This window comes from Macadamia integrifolia, unplaced genomic scaffold, assembly GCF_013358625.1.
Source record: "Macadamia integrifolia cultivar HAES 741 unplaced genomic scaffold, SCU_Mint_v3 scaffold1783, whole genome shotgun sequence".
Lineage (NCBI taxonomy): Eukaryota > Viridiplantae > Streptophyta > Magnoliopsida > Proteales > Proteaceae > Macadamia > Macadamia integrifolia.
This window is the reverse complement of record NW_024868349.1, coordinates 106,029-129,333: the sequence shown is the minus strand read 5'-3', so window position 1 is coordinate 129,333 and position 23,305 is coordinate 106,029. Positions and strand designations below refer to the sequence as shown.

Here is a 23,305-nt window from a genome sequence, read left to right as displayed (position 1 = left end):
GAGATTTTCATTTTTTGCCTAACAAAGTTGAATCTAAGGGTAGTTCTAGCTTCATCTACATAAGAAAGACAACTCTGACAAAAAAGGTGAGTTCCCCAAAAATCATCTTTTTGTAGAATATACTTGTAAATAGAGTAGAATTATATAAATTTTTTATATGTTACTTAAGAGGACCCGATCTATGCATTCACGGTGGCCAATTTTTTTTATTTTTTTTTGCATGTTAATTTTTTTTTCCATTTTTGAAAATGTATTTACCTACAATATATTTGACTTTTTTTTTATATGAAACTAATGATGTGAATGTGTTACAAAAGTCTAAAATAGGATGTACACAAAAAATAAGGCAAAAAAACACTGTTTGGGGGTCGAAACCTAAGTTTCCACCAAACCCGAAAAAACTCTCTGGTTTCATCAAAATTTCGGTCTCCCCAAGGGTCGAAACCCGATACCTTAAACCTTGGTTATATTCTTTGCAATTCCCAGTAAACATAGCCCACCACTATCACCTTAGCTAATTTTGTAATCATAGTTGTCAAGCCGACAAGGCAACCGAAGGCGGCAGAGGGGTAACTATGCGTTTAGGCGACAAGGCCCGTCTAAGCATTGCATAAGTGAGCAAAGGCAATCCAAGTGTTAGTTTTTATTTTCCCTCTTTTCTAACATTATTTAGTATGCTACATATTCCTTATCATAAAATAAAAAGTAACAATAAGCCACATCAAGTTATTAAAAATCAACATTAAGTCACAATAAGTTTTCCAAAATCAACATTTAGAGAAATGTTCTTGTTTTCGAAGAAGTTTGCAAAGTTATGTTCTGGTCAAACTTATTTTATAATTTAAGTTGTAATGACAAAGTTATATTGACTAATATCATTCTGGTCAAACTTATTTTAAAGTGTGCGAATGCTGTTAAAATCTCCCAAATGAGAACAATTGCATGGACTTGAAACAAAAGATTAATTTAAGTTGTAATGACAAAGTTATATTGAGTAATATCAATAAAATAACATAAGTATCTTGATTGCTTTCAAATGTCTCAAAATTTTCTGGGAAGGCTCCTTACAGTATAAACCAAGAAAATATCAATTTGGGACACTTACCACATGTTATTTTCTTCTGATCATTAGCGAAAAGCCTCACCAAATCGCCCTACAAAAATTCAATGGCTTGCTCCCTTATACAAACAACATAAATATCCAGTACCATGAAGAAAACATGACACTTTTTCACTGTGAGATATTTCTATGGACACAACATTATGTAAGCTCATTAATTGTTGGAAAGTAGAAAATTGAAGGAATTTGGGGAAACAATTGCAGGACAGCCAATCACATATGCAATTATGAAGCATAATTGGGAACAAATGATCCCTGTAGGGAAATGTTATCTTATAAAACTTATCCCAACATCCTCATTAACAGTATACCTAAGCTCACTGAAAGTGGGCATGCATTGCATATAAACATGTTAAAGTACCAAGATTTTAGTAATCGGAATCGAGACTAGAATCGGCCCTAACCAATTTTGATTCCAATTTGGATTGGCAAAATTGGCCTGGATCACAATTAATCCCAGCGATCCACTTTATGGGATAGGTTAATGAATTGGATGGAAGGGGGAAAAAATAAAAAAACAAAACAAAACAAAAAAAAAAAAATTGAGAAACCGAGCCCTCCTCTTTCCTCTCCTCTCTGTCTCTTGCCATCGCTGTTTCACCACCGACCATAATCTGTTACATCTCTCCCTCCCCTCTCCTCTCCCTTATGCCATCACCACTGACCATGATCGTGATCCCTGCTGATCCTCTACCTCAAACCCAAAGAGGCAATAGCCACTTGACCTACGTACAACGATCGATTTCATCCAATGTGTTGAAAGGCCACTTCACTACTTCTAGTGGTGTGCAATTGATTTGTTCCACTTCCTCTCTCCCTCCCCTGCTATACCTCTACAACAAACCCAAAGAAGGAGATTAATAGAGACTGGTCTAACCTAATGATAAGCTTTAGAACCAATCCAAGATAACGGGATCTCAGCACCCAAAAGTGATCAGATTTAAGAGAAACTTCAGATTTGAATAAGAGATGATGCATAGTAGGAATTATCTTCAATTAACCTTTACATAAACAAAAGAACGACTAAACAACTTCAAAACTTACTTGATGTTTACATGGGAAAAATAGAGGAAATAAGATAGAAGAGTCTCACCCCAAGCCTAGGCTAGTATCTCACCAATCACCCCCCCACCCCCAGTCTCTCATGAGAAACAGGATCTCACTGCAACTTTGTTTCTCACAGAAGAATTGTATAATATTAATCTCATTTAAATTCTGATTTCATATTCTTATAGGCACTTGAAAAGTACCACCCCAAGCCTAGGCTAGTATCTCACCAACACCCCCCCAGCCAGTCCCTCACCAGGAAAAAAATCTCACTGCAGCTTTGTTTTTCAATGAAGAAATGTATAAACTTTGTTTCATATAAATTATGACTTTTCATGCTTACGAGAAGCTCCTTTTATAGAGACGTTTAGAGGCTTCTAGACCCTCATTGGAACTTCCTCCTAGATTTTAATGTCTTGTACATTTTCAAGGACTATTGGGTCTCTTTTCAAGATATTTAATGAACTTTACATTTTCAAAGTCTTTCATAAGTAACAATAAAAGTATCCTATTGACATCCCAAAGAACCTATTGAAATCCCAAAGGCTTCACAACTTTAGAGGACTAGATGCAACTATCTAGTTATATTGCAAATTGTAATAATGATTTTTAGGAATGTTATTAGAATCCAAACAGGTCCTTAAGTACTTTAGGGGTTTATTAGTCCTTGTAATACTCTAGAACATTCTCTCAATTATTATAAATAAAGAGGGATAATGTCAAGTTAGACATAAGTCATTATTCCTCTCAACATGGTATCAGAGGGGAGATCCAAACCCTAACCCTAACCTTATCTTTCTTGCCTCTCTTAGAACCAACACCTCCATCTCCACCACCACCTCTCTCTCCCTCTCTCTCGCCTCCTTCTCATGGTGGTGCTTCTCTAAACTAATGAGAGCCTCTTTACCACATCTCTTCTCCTTATCTGGGCTCTCAGATCTCCTTTTCCTAATGATTTTAGAGACCCCGCCCCTTTTCTCACCTTATCGATCTAGGGTTTTCACCCAAATTGAATTTTATATGTTAGGGTTTTGTTTTCCTTGCTTTTTTGCATCGATCTATGTTGATTATGCATTCCTCTGGTTCTGTTCACCAGCTATGTGGTGTGTACTAGCCATTTTTCCACCTCTAGTTCGCAATCTAGAGAAAATCAACACTTCAGGGTTTTGAAACCTCTATCTATTTTTGGGTTTTTAGGATTTGAGGTTCTCCTTGCTTTTTGGTGCTTTTGCTTCCTGGAGTGGCTATATTAGTTTGTTTCAGCCACCTCTGCAACCTCTTGAGTGGTAACCATGTCTAGATCTGCGAGCTTGACCACATCTACCAGTGGTGACAACTCTAGCATTCTTCCACATTCCCTCTATGTGCTATCAAGCTTGATGGTACCAACTATCTTATGTGGTCATGCTCAAGTTGTATCTCCATCAAATCTCATGCTTATTATGGGTATCTTATTGGAACCACAAAGCGGCCTATCATAAGTACTGATATTGATAAATGGGAGTGGGAAAATTCTATTGTTATGGCTTTCCTTGTCAACTCTATACAGCCACAGATTGCTCATGGATATCTCCTCCTTGACTTTGCTGTGAAGATAAGAAGGTCTACACAGGACATTTATTCCCAGATTAGGAATCAAGCTCAGGTATTCGAACTTCACCAAAAGGTTCACGATATGAATCAAAAGGGACTAACTTTGTCATAAAACTATCATGAGTTGCGAACTTTGTGGCATGAGTTGGACTTTTATGAGGACTAAGGAGTATGTTTGCACCACTTCAGCTGATGTCAGTGTCTTCCAAAAACAGGAAGGAAAGATTAGAGTCCATGATTTTCTGGCAGGGCTGAATGTGGAATACGACCAATTATGGGCTCATGTTTTGAGTCGGTCACCCTTTCCTACTTTGAAGCAAGCCTACTCTATGATACAACTTAAGGATAGCCTCTGTGTACTAATATACTCCCACAACCTATTGCCACTCCCATAGAGAAATCTGCTTTTGCCTTTGGCACTCTGTCCTACAGCATAGCTCCATAGTCTGGTGGCTCCTCTACCAAAGCATCTGTGAAGTGCGACTACTATGGTAAGGAGCATCATACCAAGGAGCACTTGGAATCTCCATGGCCGCCTGCTGATACATCTGGTAAAGGCCGTGGAAAGGGTCGTGGTAATCCTGGTTAGGCCAACTAATGTAGTTGAGCGATGGGTTTAGAAAATTATCTTTTGATTTGATTCCTTATTTGCATTCCTTTTTAGTTAGAAATTAGTCTGGTAGTATTTTTATTTAGATTGAATTTTTATTTTCAGTTGCCAGTTAGGTTAGTTTCCATTTTAATAAACTACCAATTTTATGCTTTGATTTTCTCTTTATAGCCATGTAATACAATAGTGAAGAACTCATATTTGAAAATTGAAAAATGGAAAGGATGTTTATGGCTACCGTGATTGCTTCTCCTCTTCCCTATCCCTCTCTGAAATCTTCTCTAACTCCCTTTGAAATCCTTCTTCTTTCCCCTTTCTCAACCCCTCCCTCGATTCTCTTCTCCCTCTTTATTTTTTGTTCAGCTTTCGTGAGAGTGATTTAAGCATGCGTAGAAGCGTGATTGAAGATCCAAGACCAGCCACAAAGTTCAGGTTGAAGTGCAGCCACAGGTCCCAAGATCGATCACCATTATCAAGGTTTGAGCTACAATCAACTTTGGCCAGAACTCTCCAACCAGTTAGCGAAAACTCAAGTCCTTTGGAGGGGTTTCTTAAGGACCACTAGGGCGACCTTCGACCAGAATTGCAGGGCCATCCAAGGCCTGCTGAAGCAACCGCATGAAATTTCCTTCTTGCATGCAAGATCCTTCTCTGTCCAGATCTGTTGCTGCTTGTTTGTCTGCCTGCCGACCTGAGTAGCTACCATGTGGGTTTGGAAGAGTTTTCCCTTGAGACCCTACGCCTGAAATTTCAGGCCTAACGGAGAAGATTTGAAGAAGAAAGCTCCATCGCAAGCCGCTGCCTCTTCTACTCTTGCAGGTCAACCAAGGAAGGAGAAGATGGAATCGTGGGTTGTTTAGAGCATTTAACCCCCTGGTTTGACCATATTACCCTGCCTTATTATTCTCCTTTGTCCTAACATTATTTGTAATTTCCTGAACTACCCTTTCTACTAGCATATTGTACCCCTTTGCTTATGTCACAATTTCAGTCTAATTAAAAGCCTGCCACTCCCTTGAAGTTCTCATGTAATTACATAACTGCCACCCTCCCTTAAGCTTCCATTTATTTACAGAACTGCCACTCTCTTGGATATCTGGTTATAAAATTGCGCTATTTATTAATTAAGTGGGCCCTAAGCAATCTGAGTCCAACTTTTGGAACCCAGATCCGCATCACCAACCATACAGAGGCTTCTGACTCTACTCTGACTCTGATTCTGCACCAAACATCTCAACAACGTCTCTATCATCTGATGAGCTTATTGCTTTTCGGCGTCTTCTGACTCGTATGGAGCCTCCTGCATTTGCAACAATGATTTCTTCTCACGCCACTCCATCCAGTTCAAGTATCTATTTCCATGGTCATAGTACTTCTGTCTAATCTACCCTATGGATTATTAACTCTGGGGCATCAGATCACATGACAAGGTCTTTGAATCTTTTCTCTCAATATACTTCCTATTCTTGTGGGAATGTATGTAATAGGGATACTTTAGGAACTGAGTTTATGTTATGTTGTCCTATTTTGTATTTCCTTTTATTTTCCTTTCACCTCCCTAGGGAGGAATGTGTAATTCCCTAAATCAATATTAGAAACTAATATATGTGAGGTAAGCAATAGAGCTCACACACGTTAAGCTCTCATTTCTCTCTTTCTCCTCTCATCGTCTCTCCCTCTCCTCACTACCTCTTCTTCCTTTCTCCATAGTCTCAAATCTTACTCTTCTCAACTTTCAACTTGGTATCAGAACTATAAGGAGTTTGAGAGTCGACTAAGGTTCTTCCTCTCATCCTTTGAGATTCTTTTGGAACCCTAGAAAATAAAGGGGTCCAATAGAGGCTATACTATGTAAAGAAATTCAACAAGGTGACCTAATGAAGCTTTAGAAGCATCTTGAAGACTCTTAGAGAGAGATTGAAGCATTACAAGGACCTTTTGAGCTTAAAACACATTTTTGGTCCTTGTCCAGCATTACCGCCAGCTCCCCCTTGGACTTTCTCTTTCTCTCTCCTCAACTAGCTGTTAGGGATGGGGCTAGGCTTGTAGGTGTCGCCCAAGGCCCCTGGTTTGGCCATCCTAAGCTGCGGTTCAAGAGTTGTGGTGTTGTTAGAGCACAACTCATATTCATGCTTGCTGCCAGGTATCGCTGGTACTCTGTTTTATGCTTTTATGGTCTGAAATGACCTATATGATGTTCTTGGGTTGTTTTCCTTTTGAATGTACGCTATCCTATGATGCATGTGTGATTTTGGAATGAATTACTACAGTTACTAGTGGATTAAATTGGTCTTACTCAAGCTTAAAGTTTGTTTTTGCTTGGTTTTTTTTTTTTTTTTTTTTTTTTCTGGTTCCGAGAAGGAAGTATTTGGGTATTGTGTTACCCCTTGCTTTGGATCTCCAGCCGTGGTTGTATCCACTCACCATGTCTGACCTCATTGAACCTTTGGAAGCCACCTCAGCTGGGTCGAATAGTACCAATCACAGCCAGATTGTCTTTGACAACCCCAACACTCAAATTTCCCTTGTCAAGTTGGAAAGCACCAATTACTTGGATTGGTCACACTCTGTAAAGTTATCCTTGAGGAGTTGAGGGAAAATTGGATATATTAATGGAACTATCAAGGCTCCGGCTGTCTCCAATCCAGAATATCATAAATGGAAAACTGTGAATTCCATTGTTATAACTTGGCTCATTTTTTCCATGAAACCTGAGATTGGTAGATGATTTATCCAGAAGGAAACTGCTAAGGATATTTGGGACAGTGTCTCTAAGACCTATGACAGGGTGGGTGACTCTGTTAAGGTCTATCAACTCCTTTAGAAGACTCTCGATGAAGCAGGGAAACAGGACTATCTCTGACTATTATAACACTGTTGTGGGACTGAGGGAAGAATATGATCATTATCGAGACCTTCAGTTGTCCAATCCCGATAATGAAGCCAAGGTCTACAGGTCCCTTGAAAAGAAGAGAGTTCTGATTTTACTAAGAGGGTTAAACTTGGATTATGAGCAAATCCGGATACAGATTTTGGGACGGTCACCCCTTCCATCCCCAATAGTGTGATCATTGCGGGAAACCTGGGCACACTCGGGATAGGTGCTGGGTGCTCCATGGCCGCCCTAGTACACGTGATGGGTCTACTAGTAGATGTGGTGGTCGCCGAGGTGGGGCTATAGCCTATGCTATTGTGACAGAGACTAATCCTTGAGGACCCTCACAGGAAGATACCAGCTACTTCTCTAGTGATGATATTGCAATGCTCCGCCGGTTCATGTCTCAAGCTCTCAGCTTAATAGTCGATCTACCTCACAGGATGCCTCAATTTCTGTTATGCATGTCACCTCATCTGCACCTTTCACAGCTACGTCATGGGTTATTGACTCTGGGGCCACTGACCACATGGCTAATACGTCTCACTATTATAATTCTTATTCCATTTGTCCAGGTAAGGATATGATTCGGGTGGCTAATGGTACCCTTTCCTCAGTTTCCGGTAAAGGCAATATTCCTATTACTTTTTCTATTTCACTTAAGTCAGTTCTCTATGTCCCTAACCTTACCTTGAACTTTTTGTCTATGAGTAATTTGACTAAGTCTTTAAATTGTTGTATCACTTTTTTCCCTTCCCATTGTCTTTTACAGGATTTGGTGACAAAGAGGATTATTGGCAGTGGATGTGAGGAGAGCAGACTCTATCGCCTTAAGCCCCAATCATATTTTTTTACTACACCATAGTCCTATGCATGTGGTCGTAGTGATAGTAGCTCTATGGATTCTGTGATGCTTTGGCATCAACGTTTGGGACATCCATCTTTTGTTGTTATGAGGAAACAATTACCTCATTTGTTTACGTCTTTTTCTTCTTCTCAGGTATTTCATTGTGAACCATGTATTTTGCTATACATTGTCGTTCCTCTTATCCATATCATGGTAGTAAATCTGTTGTTCCCTTTCACATTGTGCATACTGATGTCTGAGGGCCTTGTCCTACTATCTCTTTATTTGGCCATCATTACTTTGTTTCATTTCTTGATGATTTCTCTCGTTGCACTTAGACTATTCTTATAAAACAGAAAAGTGAGGTTTATGATGCCTTCAAAAACTTTTATAAAATTGTCCACACCCAGTTTGAAACCTGGATCAAAATTGTCCAATCTGATAATGGGGGGGAGTACATGTATGGTGGCCTATAGGATTTTTTCATTGACAATAGTATTATCCATCAGCTTGCGTGTGTGGGGTGGCTGAGAGGAAAAATCGCCATTTGTTAGAAGTTGGTAGAAGCCTTCTATTTGGTATGCATGTTACTAAAAATTTTTGGTCTGCAGTTGTCCTTACTGCTGCATCTCTCATCAATCGCATGCCTACTAAGAATCTTGGGTCCCAAAACCCCATTGCACTCTTGTCCCCTCAGTCTTCTGCTTTTTCCCTTCCTCCCCGAGGGTTTGGTTGTATTTGTTATGTGCATGTTAACAAATCCTCCCGCACAAAACTTGATCCCAAGGCTCTCAAATGCCTCTTCCTTGGGTATTCTTCTACTACCAAAGACTACAAGTGTTATCACCCTTCCTCTTGTAGGCGATTTCTTTCCAAAGATGTCACCTTTCTTGAGTTTGTGCCTTTGTTTGCTCCTCAGCATCCTCTTCAAGGGGAGAATGGGAATGCAAGTGAAAAGGATGTTGATACTATTCCATTTCTTACTCCTTTGTCTCTTACTCCTTTCTCTTTTGATATTGGGAGATATAAAGAGGTGGATGATATTGACACTGTGGAGACTGGTGGGCCTTGTATAGAGAAGGCACTGGTCATTGTATACACAAGAAGGACAAAGAAGACCTGCCAAGAGTCCTTTTTGATTCCACATCCTGAGTTCCATCCTCCTCAGTTAGGTAACATTTCTTCTCCTTCTAAGTTAAACCTCCCTATTGCTGCTCAAAAGGGCAAGAGAGCTTATACTAATCCTATAGCCCAGTTTGTCTCCTATGATGCTCTCTCTCCTACAGGTGTTTCCTTTACTACTATATTTTCTTCTGCTTCCTTCCCTAAAACAGTTATTAAGGGTATGGCAGACCCCAAGTTGAAACAAGCCATGTCTGAGCAAACGATGACTCTTGAGAAGAATGGCACTTGGAAACTCATTGATCTTCCCAAGGGAAGAGTTCCAATTGGATGTAGGTGGGTCTATACGATTAAGTACTGATCAGATGGTGCTTTTGAGAGGTACAAGGCAAGATTTGTGGCCAAAGGGTACAGTTAGGTCTATGGAATTAATTATCAGAAGACCTTTGCTCCTGTGGCCAAACACAACTCTATAAGAGTTTTTTTGTCTGTGGCAACAAACAGAGATTGGTCTTATGTCAGTTAGATGTGAAGAATGCCTTCATCCATGGTGACTTAGAGGAGGAAGTGTATATGCAACCCCCTCCTGGCTTCAAATTCTCAGCAGCTGATGGTAAGTTGTGCCTCCTAAAGAAGGCTCTATATGGTCTCAAGCAATCACCAAGAGCTTGGTTCTAGAGGTTCAAGCAAGCCATCTTAAAGAATGGGTAGTCTCAAAGTCAAGCAGATCACACATTATTTACCTGGAGAGGTAATGGTACTATCACAGCGTTGATTGTCTATATTGATGATATTGTGGTGACTGGAGATGACAGTGATGAGATAACTAGGCTGAAAGCTTATTTAGACAAACAATTTGAGATCAAAGACCTGCGACACTTGAAATACTTCTTGGGGATTAAAGTATTAAGATCTAAGAAGGGAATCAACATTTGCCAAATAAAATTTGTGTTATGTTGAAGGGAATAGGGATGTTGGGGTGTAAACTGGCAAGTTCTCCTATTGAGCAGAATCACAAGTTAGGAGAAGATTGTGGTTCTTGTCTTGTTGATGCAGGAAAATACCAGAGGTTAGTGGGGAAGCTGATAGATCTGTCTCTGACTCGCCCAGATATCATTTATGTAGTGGGAGTAGTAAGCCAATTTATGCATGCTCCCAAGAATGGGCACTTGGATGTTGTGTATTGCATCCTTAGATACTTAAAGTCCTCTCCGGGAAAAGGACTTTTATATGCTCAGAACAAACACTTGAGGATAGAAGGTTAGTTTGAAGCTGATTGGGCTGGATCCATCTCTGACAGACGATCTACTTCTAGCTATTGCACATTTATAGGTGGTAATTTGGTTACATGGCGGAGCAAGAAACAGTCTGTTGTAGCTAGATGTAGTGCAGGGGCAGAGTACGGGGCAATGGTTTATGGAGTTTGTGAACTCATTTGGTTGAGACGACTAGTTATTGAGTTGGGATATGATACTGACGGACCTATGCGTCTCTATTGTGATAATAAAACTGCTATAAGCATTGCCCATAATCCAGTACATCATGATAGAACCAAGCACATTGAAGTGGACCGACATTTCATCAAAGAAAAAATTGACACTGGCAACATTTGCATGCCCTTTGTGAAGACAGGTGATCAGTTAGCAAATCTTCACCAAAGGTCTCATTCCTCACCAGTTCAGTTCCCTCTTATGCAAGCTGGAATGTATGATATTTATTCTCCAACTTGAGGGGGAGTGTTGGAATGTATGTAATAGGGGTACTTTAGGAATTGAGTTTATGTTATGTTGTCCTATTTTCTATTTCCTTTTATTTTCCTTTCACCTCCCTAGGGAGGAATGTGTAATTCCCTAAATCATTATTAGAAACTAATATATGTGAGGTGAGCAATAGAGCTCACACACGTTAAGCTCTCATTTCTCTCTTTCTCCTCTCTTCTTCCTTTCTCCTTAGTCTCAAATCTTACTCCTCTCAACTTCCAACTGTTCTGGTATGGTAAGGTCAGATTGGCTAACAGGACTCGTTCCACTATTTTGGGAAAGGGCTCTGTTAGTTGTAATCCTATATTTTATCTCTTTCAACACTTTTACATGGTCCATCCTTTCCTACTAATTTGTTATGTGTTAGTAGTCTCACTTCCAGTTTTAATTATATAAAAGCCTTGAGCTTGTCTGATTCAACTGAAGTTGTGGAGGAAATATGAGGGCATTAGACCAGAAGGGCGCGATTGTTTGGTGAGCAAGAGCTTGACGATGCTGAAAGGGGGGCGGCTGCCAAGCAAGTGTCCAATCATACAGTGCTTCCATTTGGCAATCTCAGGTTCCAGGAGCCCAGAGGGATGGAGGCCTACTTTCTTGTCATTGATAACAAAGGGGGGCATAAAAACTAGGGAATGGCTATCTATTGGGGGAAGGGAAGGGGATCAGGCTACAAAGGACCAGAGTTTAGGACGGGAGGAAGGAAGGGCAGGGGTAGGAGAAGGAAGGGCAGGGAGGAGGAGGGAGGCAAGAGGAGTTAGAGGTGTGAAGAAGAGAAGCAAGAGGATTTTTGATAGGGATCATAGGATCATGAAAGGGGCAGGGAAGGATTGGAGGGGGGTGCCAGCGGTGAAGATTGCCAGAGGTGCGCTAGGCATGAGGTGATTTCAGGTCAGGGGAAGGGAGGGGAAGGGATGGGCTAGGCCGTCGGCAATAAACACAAGTCATTATTCCTCTCAAACAAGTTAAATTCGTATAGCCCACTTATCCTTCATATATAGGCTTTCAAAATAGGCCCATTACAATAGAAAACACAAAAACTCCCAGCCCATGACCCATATAACCTATTAGGCTACTCACTCAACTCATTAGACTTGGATTTGGACTTGTTCCGGAGTGAATATTTGTCTTGGTACCTCTTTTGATCTACATCATAGGTTTCAACCAAAAACAAAGAGTGTGATTGAGAATCACTGGAGGGGTCTTCTAAGTCATCGAGGTAGTTCTCTACCCGGTTCCCTCTATGAGAGAGAAAGATGTCCCATCACGTCCTTAGAGTGGAAGGTTACGAATCTGAAACTATGGTGCTCTGCTACTCCGTAGACTTCAGTCATGGTGCTCTTCAACTTAGCGAGTCCTCTCTCCTCTTCTCCTCACCCCCCATCCCTGCAACTCCCATTCCCCCTCTTTGTTTCTCCCCCCTTCCCTCTCTCCCTCTTGCTCCCCGTCCCCCTCCCTTTACATCTCCAGCAATTTGGTTCTCCCTACCCCTCCCCTCTCCCTTGGATTGTCCAGAGGACTTCTTCTATTTTTTAATGCTATATATCACGCCAAATGTCCATCATGCAAGAGATCAGACCATATGTTCATCATGCATGATTTCTTTTTATAATCTTGGATCAGCCTCTTATACCTGCTCCTCTGCACTGCTCCAAAATTGGGCAGGAATTGGAACTGGAGTCTACCAATCCCCCGACATGATCCCGATTCCTTTATTTATTTATTTATTTTTGGATGAATAAATAATTTCATCACCAAAAGGTAGAATATACAAGGAATAGAGACAGAGAGGGTGTAAAAGGAACAAACCCTCAAAGGAGGGAAGAACACAACAAGGGGCAGAAAGGCCAACTAAAGGAGGGGAGATAATGGTAGGGGGAGGCCCCACAAGACAATAGTGAGCCTGTTCCTCAGGGAATCACAAACAGGGCGATGACGAAGACATCCAAGTTCGGAGCTGACAACAAAGAAGATTGCATTCCAAATATTATTGAAAGAATGCGAATTAGGAGTCCATCTTCAAAAATTACGCTCCATCATAATATGGTTGATGGTGGCACCAAAGGTAAGCTTCCCAACCAACTGCGTCACAGATGGTAGATCAATCAGAAGTCATGTCAACCCAAATCCATTCTTTAGAAAGAGGGAGGATAGTTTTATGGGCCAGCCAGCAAGATCTAAGGACCTTATTCCAGATAGAAGCAGAGAAAGGGCAAGTGAAAAAAATAGTCAACTATTAGAGATATTAGTTATGTTTCTATAAGGGTAGTTTAGTAATTTGTCATGTTATATTTTATTTTCCTTTGTATCCTTAGGGAGGTATGTAATATCTTGTAAATATGTTAGTGAAGTAATATATTGGTGTTAGTGAGACTTTACTCACAACACATATTCTACCATACTTCTTCTTCATCTTCCTCTCTAACCTTTCTCCCTTGTTTAATCACAAACCTTACATTCTAACTTGGTATCAGAGCACAAGATCTTGGTTTGAGAGTCGGATTACACGTTCCCTCGTTCTTTTTCCTCTCTTTGGAACCCTAGGTTACAAAGGGGTTTCAAGGAAGAGATCATTATGTGAAAAGACATGAAGTATTCATGAGATGAGCTTGAAAGAAGTTCAAAGCAAACCCTTGAGGAGCTTTTTAGAAATATTGAAGCTGTTGAGGAGCTTTTAGAACCATTTTCTGGGCAACCGATGACTACCACCCTCCTGTTTTTGAAAACCTTCTCTCTCTCATCCAGCCACCATTGGGGGTGGTGCATAGCCCATTGAATCGCCCAAGGCCCCTTTACAAAGTCCCTAAGCTCTCGGTCCTAAGGAGAGAAAGGTGTGAGGTCACAACCTCTTTTTCTACTGATTTACAAGTACCGCCTCCTCTATTTTCTTTTCTGCTGGCTTCCAAAGTTGTGTTTATGATGGATTTCAGCCATATTGGATTGTGAGATGCATTTGTTGGGTCTTGTGAAGTGGTATGATCTATCTTGCTGCTATTAGTATGCCTTGATCTAGTTTTTCTCCTTAGTTATTGTGTTTCTTCCCTTGTGGGATTTATCTCTAAGTATCTGGGAAGGACTTTTTTGGGTAGAGTGTGTACTCCCCATTGTGTTTGTGACTCCTCATCCACAAAATGTCAGAAGATAGTGCCTTGGAGCCCTCTTTAGTGATGCTTCAGCCAGTGTATCGAGTAGTGTTCCTCCTACTTCTATGGTTTTTGATAACCCACATACTCAAATCTTTATCGTGAAGTTGGACAACACCAACTATTTGGATTTGGCTCATTCTGTGAAGCTTTCCTTGCGGAGTAGGGGAAAGCTAGGGTATGTTACAGGTTCCTATTTTGCTTGGTGGGTTGAATCCCGAGTATGAGCTGATCCAGACATAGATATTGGGCCGGTCTCCACTTCCATCCCCTGATGAGGAGTGTAGCTATTTGCAGAGTGAGGAGACCAGGTGGGTGGCCATAGGACATGTTCCTTCCCTTGAGTGGTTAGCTCATACTACTAGCTCTCAGAGAGATTGGAGTGGTGGTGGCCAAGGCTAATGCCCACCCCGTGAGGATGACAGACGCTGTGATCATTGTGGGAAGTCTGAGCATACTAAAGAGAGATGCTAGGTTTTTCATGGTCGACCTCCTGGCATGCGTGGTGGTACTAGTGGTGCTCGTGGTGGACGTAGTGGGGGAGCTAGAGCCCATATTGTTGAGGCCGAGCATGCTACTACAGGGTCTGCTCCTAGTCCATAGGCAGAGCACAGTTCCCTTACTAGGGAGGATATTACAACATTCCGCCGAGTAATGTCTCAACTGGGAGGCTCATCATCTCCTTCACTTACTTTGCCAGAGTCCTCAGCTTCCGCCTTGTAAGTTTCCCCATTTGCCCCTTCCACAGTTCTATCTTGGGTTATTGATTCTGGTGCTACGGATCATATGACTGGTACGTCCCATTATTATGATACGTACTCTATTTATTCCGGTCATAGTTGTCAAAGCGTTGCTTAGGCGACGACTAGGAGCCCATGCTGTTTGCCTAGGGCCTAGGCAACAGTCACCTTGTTGCACTGCATGTTGCCTTGTGTTTTAACACTTATTTATGCCAAATATCACTTAAGTAAATGTGTTAAAAATTAACACATTTACTTAAGTGATATTTGGCATAAATAAGAAAATACCCCCTATTTGAATCCAATAAAAATAGTTTAAAAATCAAATTCTAAAAGGATAAAAAGTCAACCCCCCAATCCAAGAACAAAAACTAGATTTCGGTTATAGGGGCGATTTAACTTTTAAATACTAAGGTTTTTCTCAATTATGAAAATTTTATAAATTCTATCATATTAAAACATTGTTAAAAACCAAAAGTCCGGTAAAATAATCTTTTGTTTTAATATCCATAAAAATTATTTTCATTCAAGCGATTTTAATAGCATTCACGCAATTAAAATTAAGTTTGACCGGAGCATAACTTTGTCGTTACAACTCAGATTTAAGTAATCTTAGACTTGTTGGAAAGCTGGTTTTATGTTATAAATAATCCAAAAAGTCTCATGTAAAAATAAAATCATTTGACCAGACAAACTTATTATAGAATTCTTTAAATGTTAATTTTTTATAACTTAATATGACTTAATGTTAATTTTTTATGATTTAATATGGTTAAATGTTGATTTTTAATGACTTGATGTAGCTTAATCTTGATTTTTTATAATACAAGGTATATATAGCTTACTAAATAATGTTAGAAAATATAAAAATAAAATATAACACTTGGTCGCCTTGTTCACCTTAAGGTGGGTGCCTTCTCACCTAAGCGCTTAGACAACCCTCCACCGCCTTGGTTCACCATGGCACCGTGACATCTATGGTTCCGATAAAGATAAGGTCAGGGTTTCCGATGGCTCCCTTTACCAGAAATGGAGTCCTTTACTCCATTTCTGGTAAAGGTAGCATTCCTATTACTTCTTTCATTTCACTTGATTCTGTGCTTCACATTCATACCCTTACTCGTAATCTCTTATCTGTGAGTCACCTAACAAAATCCTTAAATTGTTGTCACTTTTTTTCCCTCTCATTTTCCCTTTTAGGATTTGGTGACGAAGAGGATTATTGGCAACAGGCATAAGGAAAAATGACTCTACCTACTTGAACCTCAATCACCTTTTTTGTCAACAGCTCAGTCTTATGTGTGTGGACGTACTGATAGCAATTCTGTGGATTCTGTGATGTTGTGGTAGCAATGTATAAGACATCCATCTTTTGTTATGAGGAAATAGTTACCTAATTTATTTACTTATTTTCCTAGTTCCCATGTCTTTCATTGTGAACCATGTATTTTTGCCAACATTGTCGTTCTTCTTATCCTTATCATAGTAATAGATCTACTGTTCCTTTTCACATTGTGCACTCTGATGTTTGGGGGCCTTCTGCTATTACTTCTTTACTTGGTTTTCGTTACTTTGTTTCTTTTGTTGATGATTTTTCTTGTGCTACTTGGACTGTTCTGATGAAGCACAAGAGTGGTGTATGATGTCTTTAAAAATTTTTATCATATGGTATGTACATAGTTTGACGCCAAAATTAAAATTGTTCGTTCTAACAAAGGGGGGGAGTATATGTATAGTGGTCTTCAAGACTTTTTTACTGATCATGGCACTATCCATCAGCTAGTTTGTGTTGACACACCCCAACAAAATGGGGTAGCTGAGAAGAAAAACCGCCATTTGTTGGAGGTCATGAGTTTCCTCTTTGGCATGCATGTTCCTAAAACTTTTTAGTCTACAGCTTTCCTTACTGCTGCTTATTTGATCAATCATATGCCAACACAACTCCTTGGCTCCAAAACTCCCTTAGACACCTTATCTCCTCAGTTTTCTTCTTTCTCTCTTCCCCCCCAAAGTGTTTGGGTGTATTAGTTATGTCCATGTTAATAAGTCTTCTCAGACTAAACTGGACCCCAAGGCTATTAAATGTATCTTTCTTGGTTACTCCTCCACTACCAAGAGATACAAATGCTATCATCCTTCTTCCAGACGAAGGCTTCTCTCTAAAGCTGTCACCTTCCTTGAGTCTGCACCTTTTTTTGCCTCTCCTCAGCATCCATTTCTGGGGGGAGCATAATGGAGGTGAAAAGGCTACTGAGGAGATCCCTTTTCTTTCTCCATTGCCTGTCTCTCCTTTTATGCTTGACATTGGGAAACACAAAGTGGTGGATATTACTGATGTTGGTGATCATTCAAAAGGTGGTTTAGGCTTAGGTAATGAAAAGATGACGATTGTGTATACAAGGAGGGACAAGAAGACCTGCCAAAAGTCCTCTTTGAATCCAACTCTTGAGATCCACCCTCCTTGGTTAGGTAATATCCTTCCTTCCCCATCAGAATTAGATCTTCTTATTGCTATTAGGAAGGGAAAGAGAGCTTGTACTAATCCTATAACCCAATTTTTTTCTTATGACTCTCTCTCTCCCCTATAGGTGTTTCATTTACTATTGCTCTCTCAGCTGCTTCTATTCCCAAGAATGTTTTTAAAGCTATGTCTGACCCTAAGTGGAAGTAAGCCATGACTGAAGAAATGATGGCCCTGGAAAAAAAAATTATATCTAGAAATTGGTTAACCTTCCAAGGGGGAGAACTCCAGTTGGATGCAGGTGGGTCTACACAATCAATACCGGTTTGATGGTAGTATTGAGTGGTACAAAGCAAGGCTGGTGGTAATAGGATACAGTCAAGTGTATGAGATTGACTATCAGTGGCTAACCATAACACCATAAGGGTCCTTTTATCTCTGGCAGCGAATAAGGATTGGCCATTATATCAATTGGATCTGAAGAATGCCTTTCTACTTGGAGACTTAGAAGAGGAGGTGTATATGCGAACTCCTCCCAGCTTTAAGTTCCCTTTAGCTGCAGGAAAGGTGTGCCTTCCCAAAAAGGCTCTATATGGTCCTAAACAATATCCAAAGGCCTGGTTTGAAAGGTTCCGATAGGCCATACTGAAGAATGGTTATTCCCAAAGTCAAGCTGACCACACTCTGTTCACTAAGCATGGTAATGGAACCATTACAGCTCTGATTGTCGATGTTGATAACATTGTGGTAACTGGAGATGACAGAGCTGAGATAGCCAATCTGAAGAACTACTTAGCCCAACAGTTCGAGATTAAGGATCTAGGACCCTTAAAGTATTTCTTGGGGATTGAAGTCTCTAAATCCAAGAAGGGCATAAATATATGCCAAAGGAAGTTTATTCAAGACCTATTGAAACAAACAAGAATGTTAGGCTACAAACCTACAAGTTCTCCTATTGAGCAGAATCATAAGCTGGGGGAAGATGCTGGCCCTTCTCTTGTTGATGCAGGGAAATATCAAAGGCTGGTTGGGAAGCTTATCGATTTGTCCTAGACTCATCCAGACATTACTTATGCAGTGGGGTGGTGAGTCAGTTTATGCATGCTCCCAAGAGTGGGCACTTGGATGCGGTTTAATGCATTCACCAGTACTTGAAGTCCTCTCAAGGAAAAAGACTACTTTTTGCCAGCATAACCACATGAGGATAGAAGGCTTCACTGATGCAGATTGGGTTTGCTCAGTCTCTAATAGGAGATCTACATCAGCCTATTGCACATTTGTAGGTGGAAACCTAGTTACATGGCGGAGCAAGAAACAATCAGTGGTGGCTCGGTATAGTGCAGAGGCAGAATTTAGAGCCATGGCTCATAGAATGTGTGAGATTTTCTGGTTGAGAAGACTGGTCCAAGAGTTGGGATTTGATATTGAGGCACCTATGAGGCTTTATTGTGACAACAAGGCTACCATAAGTATAGCCCAACAACCCTGCGCAACATGACAGGACAAAGCATATAGAGGTGGATAGACTCTTCATTAAAGAGAAGATTGACACTGGTAATATATGCACACCTTTTGTGCGGATAAGAGATCAGCTAGCTGATATCTTCACAAAGGGTCTTCTTCATCATCAATTCAGTTCTCTACTGTCCAAGCTGGGAATGCATGATATTTATTCTCCAGCTTTAGGGGAAGTGTTAGAGATATTAGTTATGTTTCTATAAGGGTAGTTTAGTAATTTGACATGTTATGTTTTATTTTCCTTTTCCTCCTTAAGGAGGTATGTATAGTTTCCCTCCTTAGGGAGGTGTGTATAATATCTTGTAAATATGTTAGTGAAGTAATATATTGGTGTTAGTGAGACTTTACTCACAACACATACTCTACCATACTTCTTCATCTTCTTCCTGTCCAGCACTTTCTCCTCCTCCTTTCTCTCACTCTTTCTTCCTTGTTTAATCACAAACCATACTTTCTAACTTCAGCATCAATGGTGTTGTTCCATCACAGACAATAGAAGGGGACCTGAATGTGCTGGCAGATGAGGAAGGACTATGTAGGGAGGCAGTTGGAGAACGAATGTTGGGTTGTGGAATTGTGGCGAGGGATACGACCTTTAAACTAGATAAGGCTTGTGTCAAGGAATGATGGGGTCTTTAGAGCAGATGAAGTCTCAAGTAGGGCAGAAGTGAACAAACCCGTGGGGGACGGGAGCCAAAGAATCTTGTTCTCTCTTCCCTGGTAGTGTCATAGAGGGATTGGGGGGAGAGGACCAGATATCGGCCAGGGAGTAGGGGAGGAGCGAGGAGACCATCCATCAGGGGAGAGAATGGAGGCGACTGGGCAGGTTCTCGGCAAACCAAAGGAATAAATGATTCTAGGGGTGACCAATGAGAGGAGAATACCCAAATGGTGTCAGGGATCCAACCAAAGAGAAGTGAGGTGCCATTGCCAACAGAGAAGGAGATGGATCGAAGGGCATAGGGTCTGTAGCTAAGAATTTTGCGCAAATTCAAGAAGCTTCAGAGGAGGGGGGAGGCAATCCATAGGGAATCATGCATGAGAGGGGAGGAGTAGACCCAAGAGACCTATATACTCCGGTGCTTGGAGGCAATTTCCCATAAGTTCTTTAGGATGCCAACGGAGTTGACATCTTTGATTTGCCTCAAGCCAAGGCCACCTTCAGTTTTGGTAGAGCAAACTATAGACCAGCTCATGGGGTGGAGAAATTTAGAGGGAGCAGCTCCTTTCCAGAGGAAGGAACAGAAGAGGGAGTTAATGGCTTTGGAGGTGGCGGTAAGGAGGGAAAAGATGCCAAACCGATAGAGGTACAAAGATTGGAGAACCGATTTGATGAGAACCAGATGACAGGCATAAGAAAGGAGTTGGCCTTTCCAGAGCTGAAGCCGCTTCCTCAGAGAGTCGGGGATGGGAGAGCAATGATGGGAGGAGAGCCTAGAGAAGATGAGGGGGAGAGCCATGTATTTAACCGGGAGGGAGCTAAGGGAGAAACCAGAGATGGCAAAGAGCCAAGCCTGGCGAGCATTAGAAACCCCAGAGAGGAATAGGTTGGATTTGTGGAGGTTGATGCGGAAACCAGAGATGGAGAGAAGACATAATGGCCGTGATGGATCCTAAATCAGAATTTGAAAAGATCATGAGATCATCAGCAAAATCGAAATGGATAAGCATGAGGGCATTACATTTGGGGATAGGAGAAATGAGATGGAGGTCGGTACAGAATTGGATGGAAAAGGAGAGAACTTCAAGGGCCAGAAAGAAGAGAAATGGGGAGAGAGGGCAGCCCTGACGAATCCCCATAGAGGAAGAGAAGTATCTCGTAGGACTGCCATTGATCAGAATAGAGAAGCGTGGAGTAGAAATGCAAAACTGAATCCAATGGATAAAGGACGGGGGAAAGACATCTGCAACAAGATTTTGGAGATTAAATCCTAATGGATGGAGTCAAAATATTTGTGGATGTTGATTTTGAGGAGGGTAGCAGATGAGTGAGACTTGCAATCAAATCCTCTAACAATCTCATGGCACAAGATGATGTTGTTAGCAATGCTTTTGCCGATTCCTTAAACCATGCAAAGGAGAAAGAAAGTAGATACAGGACTTCGTTGTAAAATGCAGTACTCTAAAACATGTAACACATTCAGACATACAGTTATGACCAAAGCTGCATATGACAGAAATTTCTTATTGAGGCCACAAGTAGGTCACATTATAATAGCCAAAAAAAAAAAGAAGGAAAAACTAAGTCCACTTACATAATACCACTGCCAAATGAAAAGAACCGAAGAAAATAGATGACTCCTCAACTAAAATTTGTTAGGAGAAAGCTAGACTTTCACTGGCCAGGCCTTGCAAAATATCAAGGGATTAAAAGTTTTCCCAACATATGTAATCCTCAGACCATATTTATAAAGAATTAGAATCTAGCGTCTACTTAAAATGTCAACTGTGGTTAATCAAGGACAGGTATGATATCTATGAAAAAGAAATAAATAACTAAAACAATTCCAGTTGAAGCAGATGGAAAACCTGACAGCCTTTTTCATCCATTGGTATACATTCCACAGCAATAAGCTTATCGGCATCATCAGCTGTCACTACATATTCTGGATTTGTGGCTCCTGCTCCAATAAAAGAAAACCATTAGGAATAATCAATACATGATACCTCAAAATTTTAGGATAACATAATAACAGGTATGGTACACATCCAATTTATTAAACCCCATTGTAATGCTTACCCTCAATGTAATGCCTCGTGCCATTCTGTAGATGACGAACCCACTAGACATGCACTCAAATGTTGTGAACATACATTATATAGAGTTCATCAAAAAGAATGCAACACAATTCTGTCTGGGAACTTTCAAATTCCCTGCGAAAAAAGAAAATACAGAGAGTGATTACCTGAAACATGCAAAGAGAAGTTCCATGTACAGGATACCCACATGCTTGCAGTGTGTTTCCTGGTTTAGCATCACCAATAATTTGAAAACCTTCTATGCCAGGTAAGAGCCCCTCTGTCATAAAAATGAAAAACTTTAGAAATTATAGGAAAAAGTATTATTGGATTCCAACAATATTCAATCTTTCGTTGTAGTGAACTACGCCCATTACCTTCCGAGGCAGAAGAAGCATGCTCTTCATACAAGGTAGGGAAATGAAAGGGGGTATCAGTGCTTGCATTGGTCTCATTTTCCTTCACAACATTATCTAACCCCCTGTGAGGATATTAATCAAAAGCATGTGAGAAACTGAGCAATCCCAGGTACCAAATATAGGGAAAATTACATTCAATAACAGTCACAGAAGGATAATGTTATTAATGTTGAGCTATATTCCTGAACCCCAGGTATTCCAGTATCATCCCATTTATTGAAAGATTAAATAAAAAAAGGCTAAACTAGAGAAAACACTCGCTCATCCATCATTTATTTTACTAATTGAAGGAAAATGCTGTTAATTTTGATCAGAAATACAATGTCAAAGTTGACTTATTACAATAAAGATTAAATAAAAAAAGGCTAAACTAGAGAAAACACTCGCTCATCCATCATTTATTTCTAATTGAAGGAAAATGCTGTTAATTTTGATCAGAAATACAATGTCAAAGTTGACTTATTACAATATACAGCCTAACACCCTGACGCAGCCACAAATAAAGGGCTACGCAGCAGCCATTGCTGAAGAGTGTATGGACAAGGATGAGAAGCTCCAGCAACAACAACAACAAACTCAGCTTTATCCCAACTTAATGGGGTCGGCTACATGCATCCATAAAAAAGCAATGAAAGAGGAAAAAAAGTCACATAATTGGGGGAAGGGAGAAATGAAAAGACAAAAAATGAGAGTAAGATGAAAGAGGCACAGCCCACACAAGCCAGGAGAAGCTCAGCAACATGGATCCTTGCCAATAGGCTCTATCCAAGGTCATACTTGGGACAAGACCAAGACTATGCATGTCATATCTCACCACTTCGCCTATGGTCATTTTAGGCCTGCCACTAGCTCTTTTACCTCTTTCGATCTGAATCAAGTCACTCCTCCTTACACGAGCATCCTTAGGCTTACTTTGAACATGGTCATACCACCTCAATCGGCTTCACAGAGCTTGTCGTTAATCGAGGAAACTCCCAAATCAGCTCTAATATGCTCACTACGTCCTAGTTTTCTAGCACATCCATCTTAACATCCACATCTCAGTTACACATAACTTCTCTTTATCACACTTCTTAACTGCCCAACATTCCACTCCATACATCATAACTGGTTACACAACAATCCTATAAAATTTTTCCTTAGGCTTCAAAAAGATATACCAGTCACAACACTCCGGATGCACCTTTCCAATTCATCCATCTCACTTTGATTCTCTGTGAAACATCATTCTCTATGTCACCTTTTTTATAGAGGATAAAAAGCTCCAACCTTGCAAGAAAAGAACTGGAAATGGTGGAGAGGGAAACCTAAGTA

The 23,305-nt window shown here is 40.5% G+C and overlaps 1 protein-coding gene across 16 annotated transcripts in view; it reads right to left on the bottom strand.

The window, feature by feature from the left end:
* Window positions 1–23,305, bottom strand: part of LOC122064820 — a 106,210-nt gene that overhangs the window by 23,610 nt on the left and 59,295 nt on the right. For all 16 annotated transcript variants that reach the window (XR_006135837.1, XR_006135836.1, XR_006135835.1 and 13 more), the window contains 5 exons: window positions 21,950–22,053; window positions 21,740–21,852; window positions 21,574–21,616; window positions 21,363–21,454; window positions 1,106–1,154 (listed from right to left, as the gene is read on the bottom strand). Coding sequence is in view for 12 of the 16 variants with exons in the window: in XM_042628596.1 (XP_042484530.1) it covers window positions 1,106–1,154; window positions 21,363–21,454; window positions 21,574–21,616; window positions 21,740–21,852; window positions 21,950–22,053 (401 nt within the window). In the remaining 4 variants the exon portion in view is untranslated. The remainder of the gene's footprint in view (window positions 1–1,105; window positions 1,155–21,362; window positions 21,455–21,573; window positions 21,617–21,739; window positions 21,853–21,949; window positions 22,054–23,305) is intronic.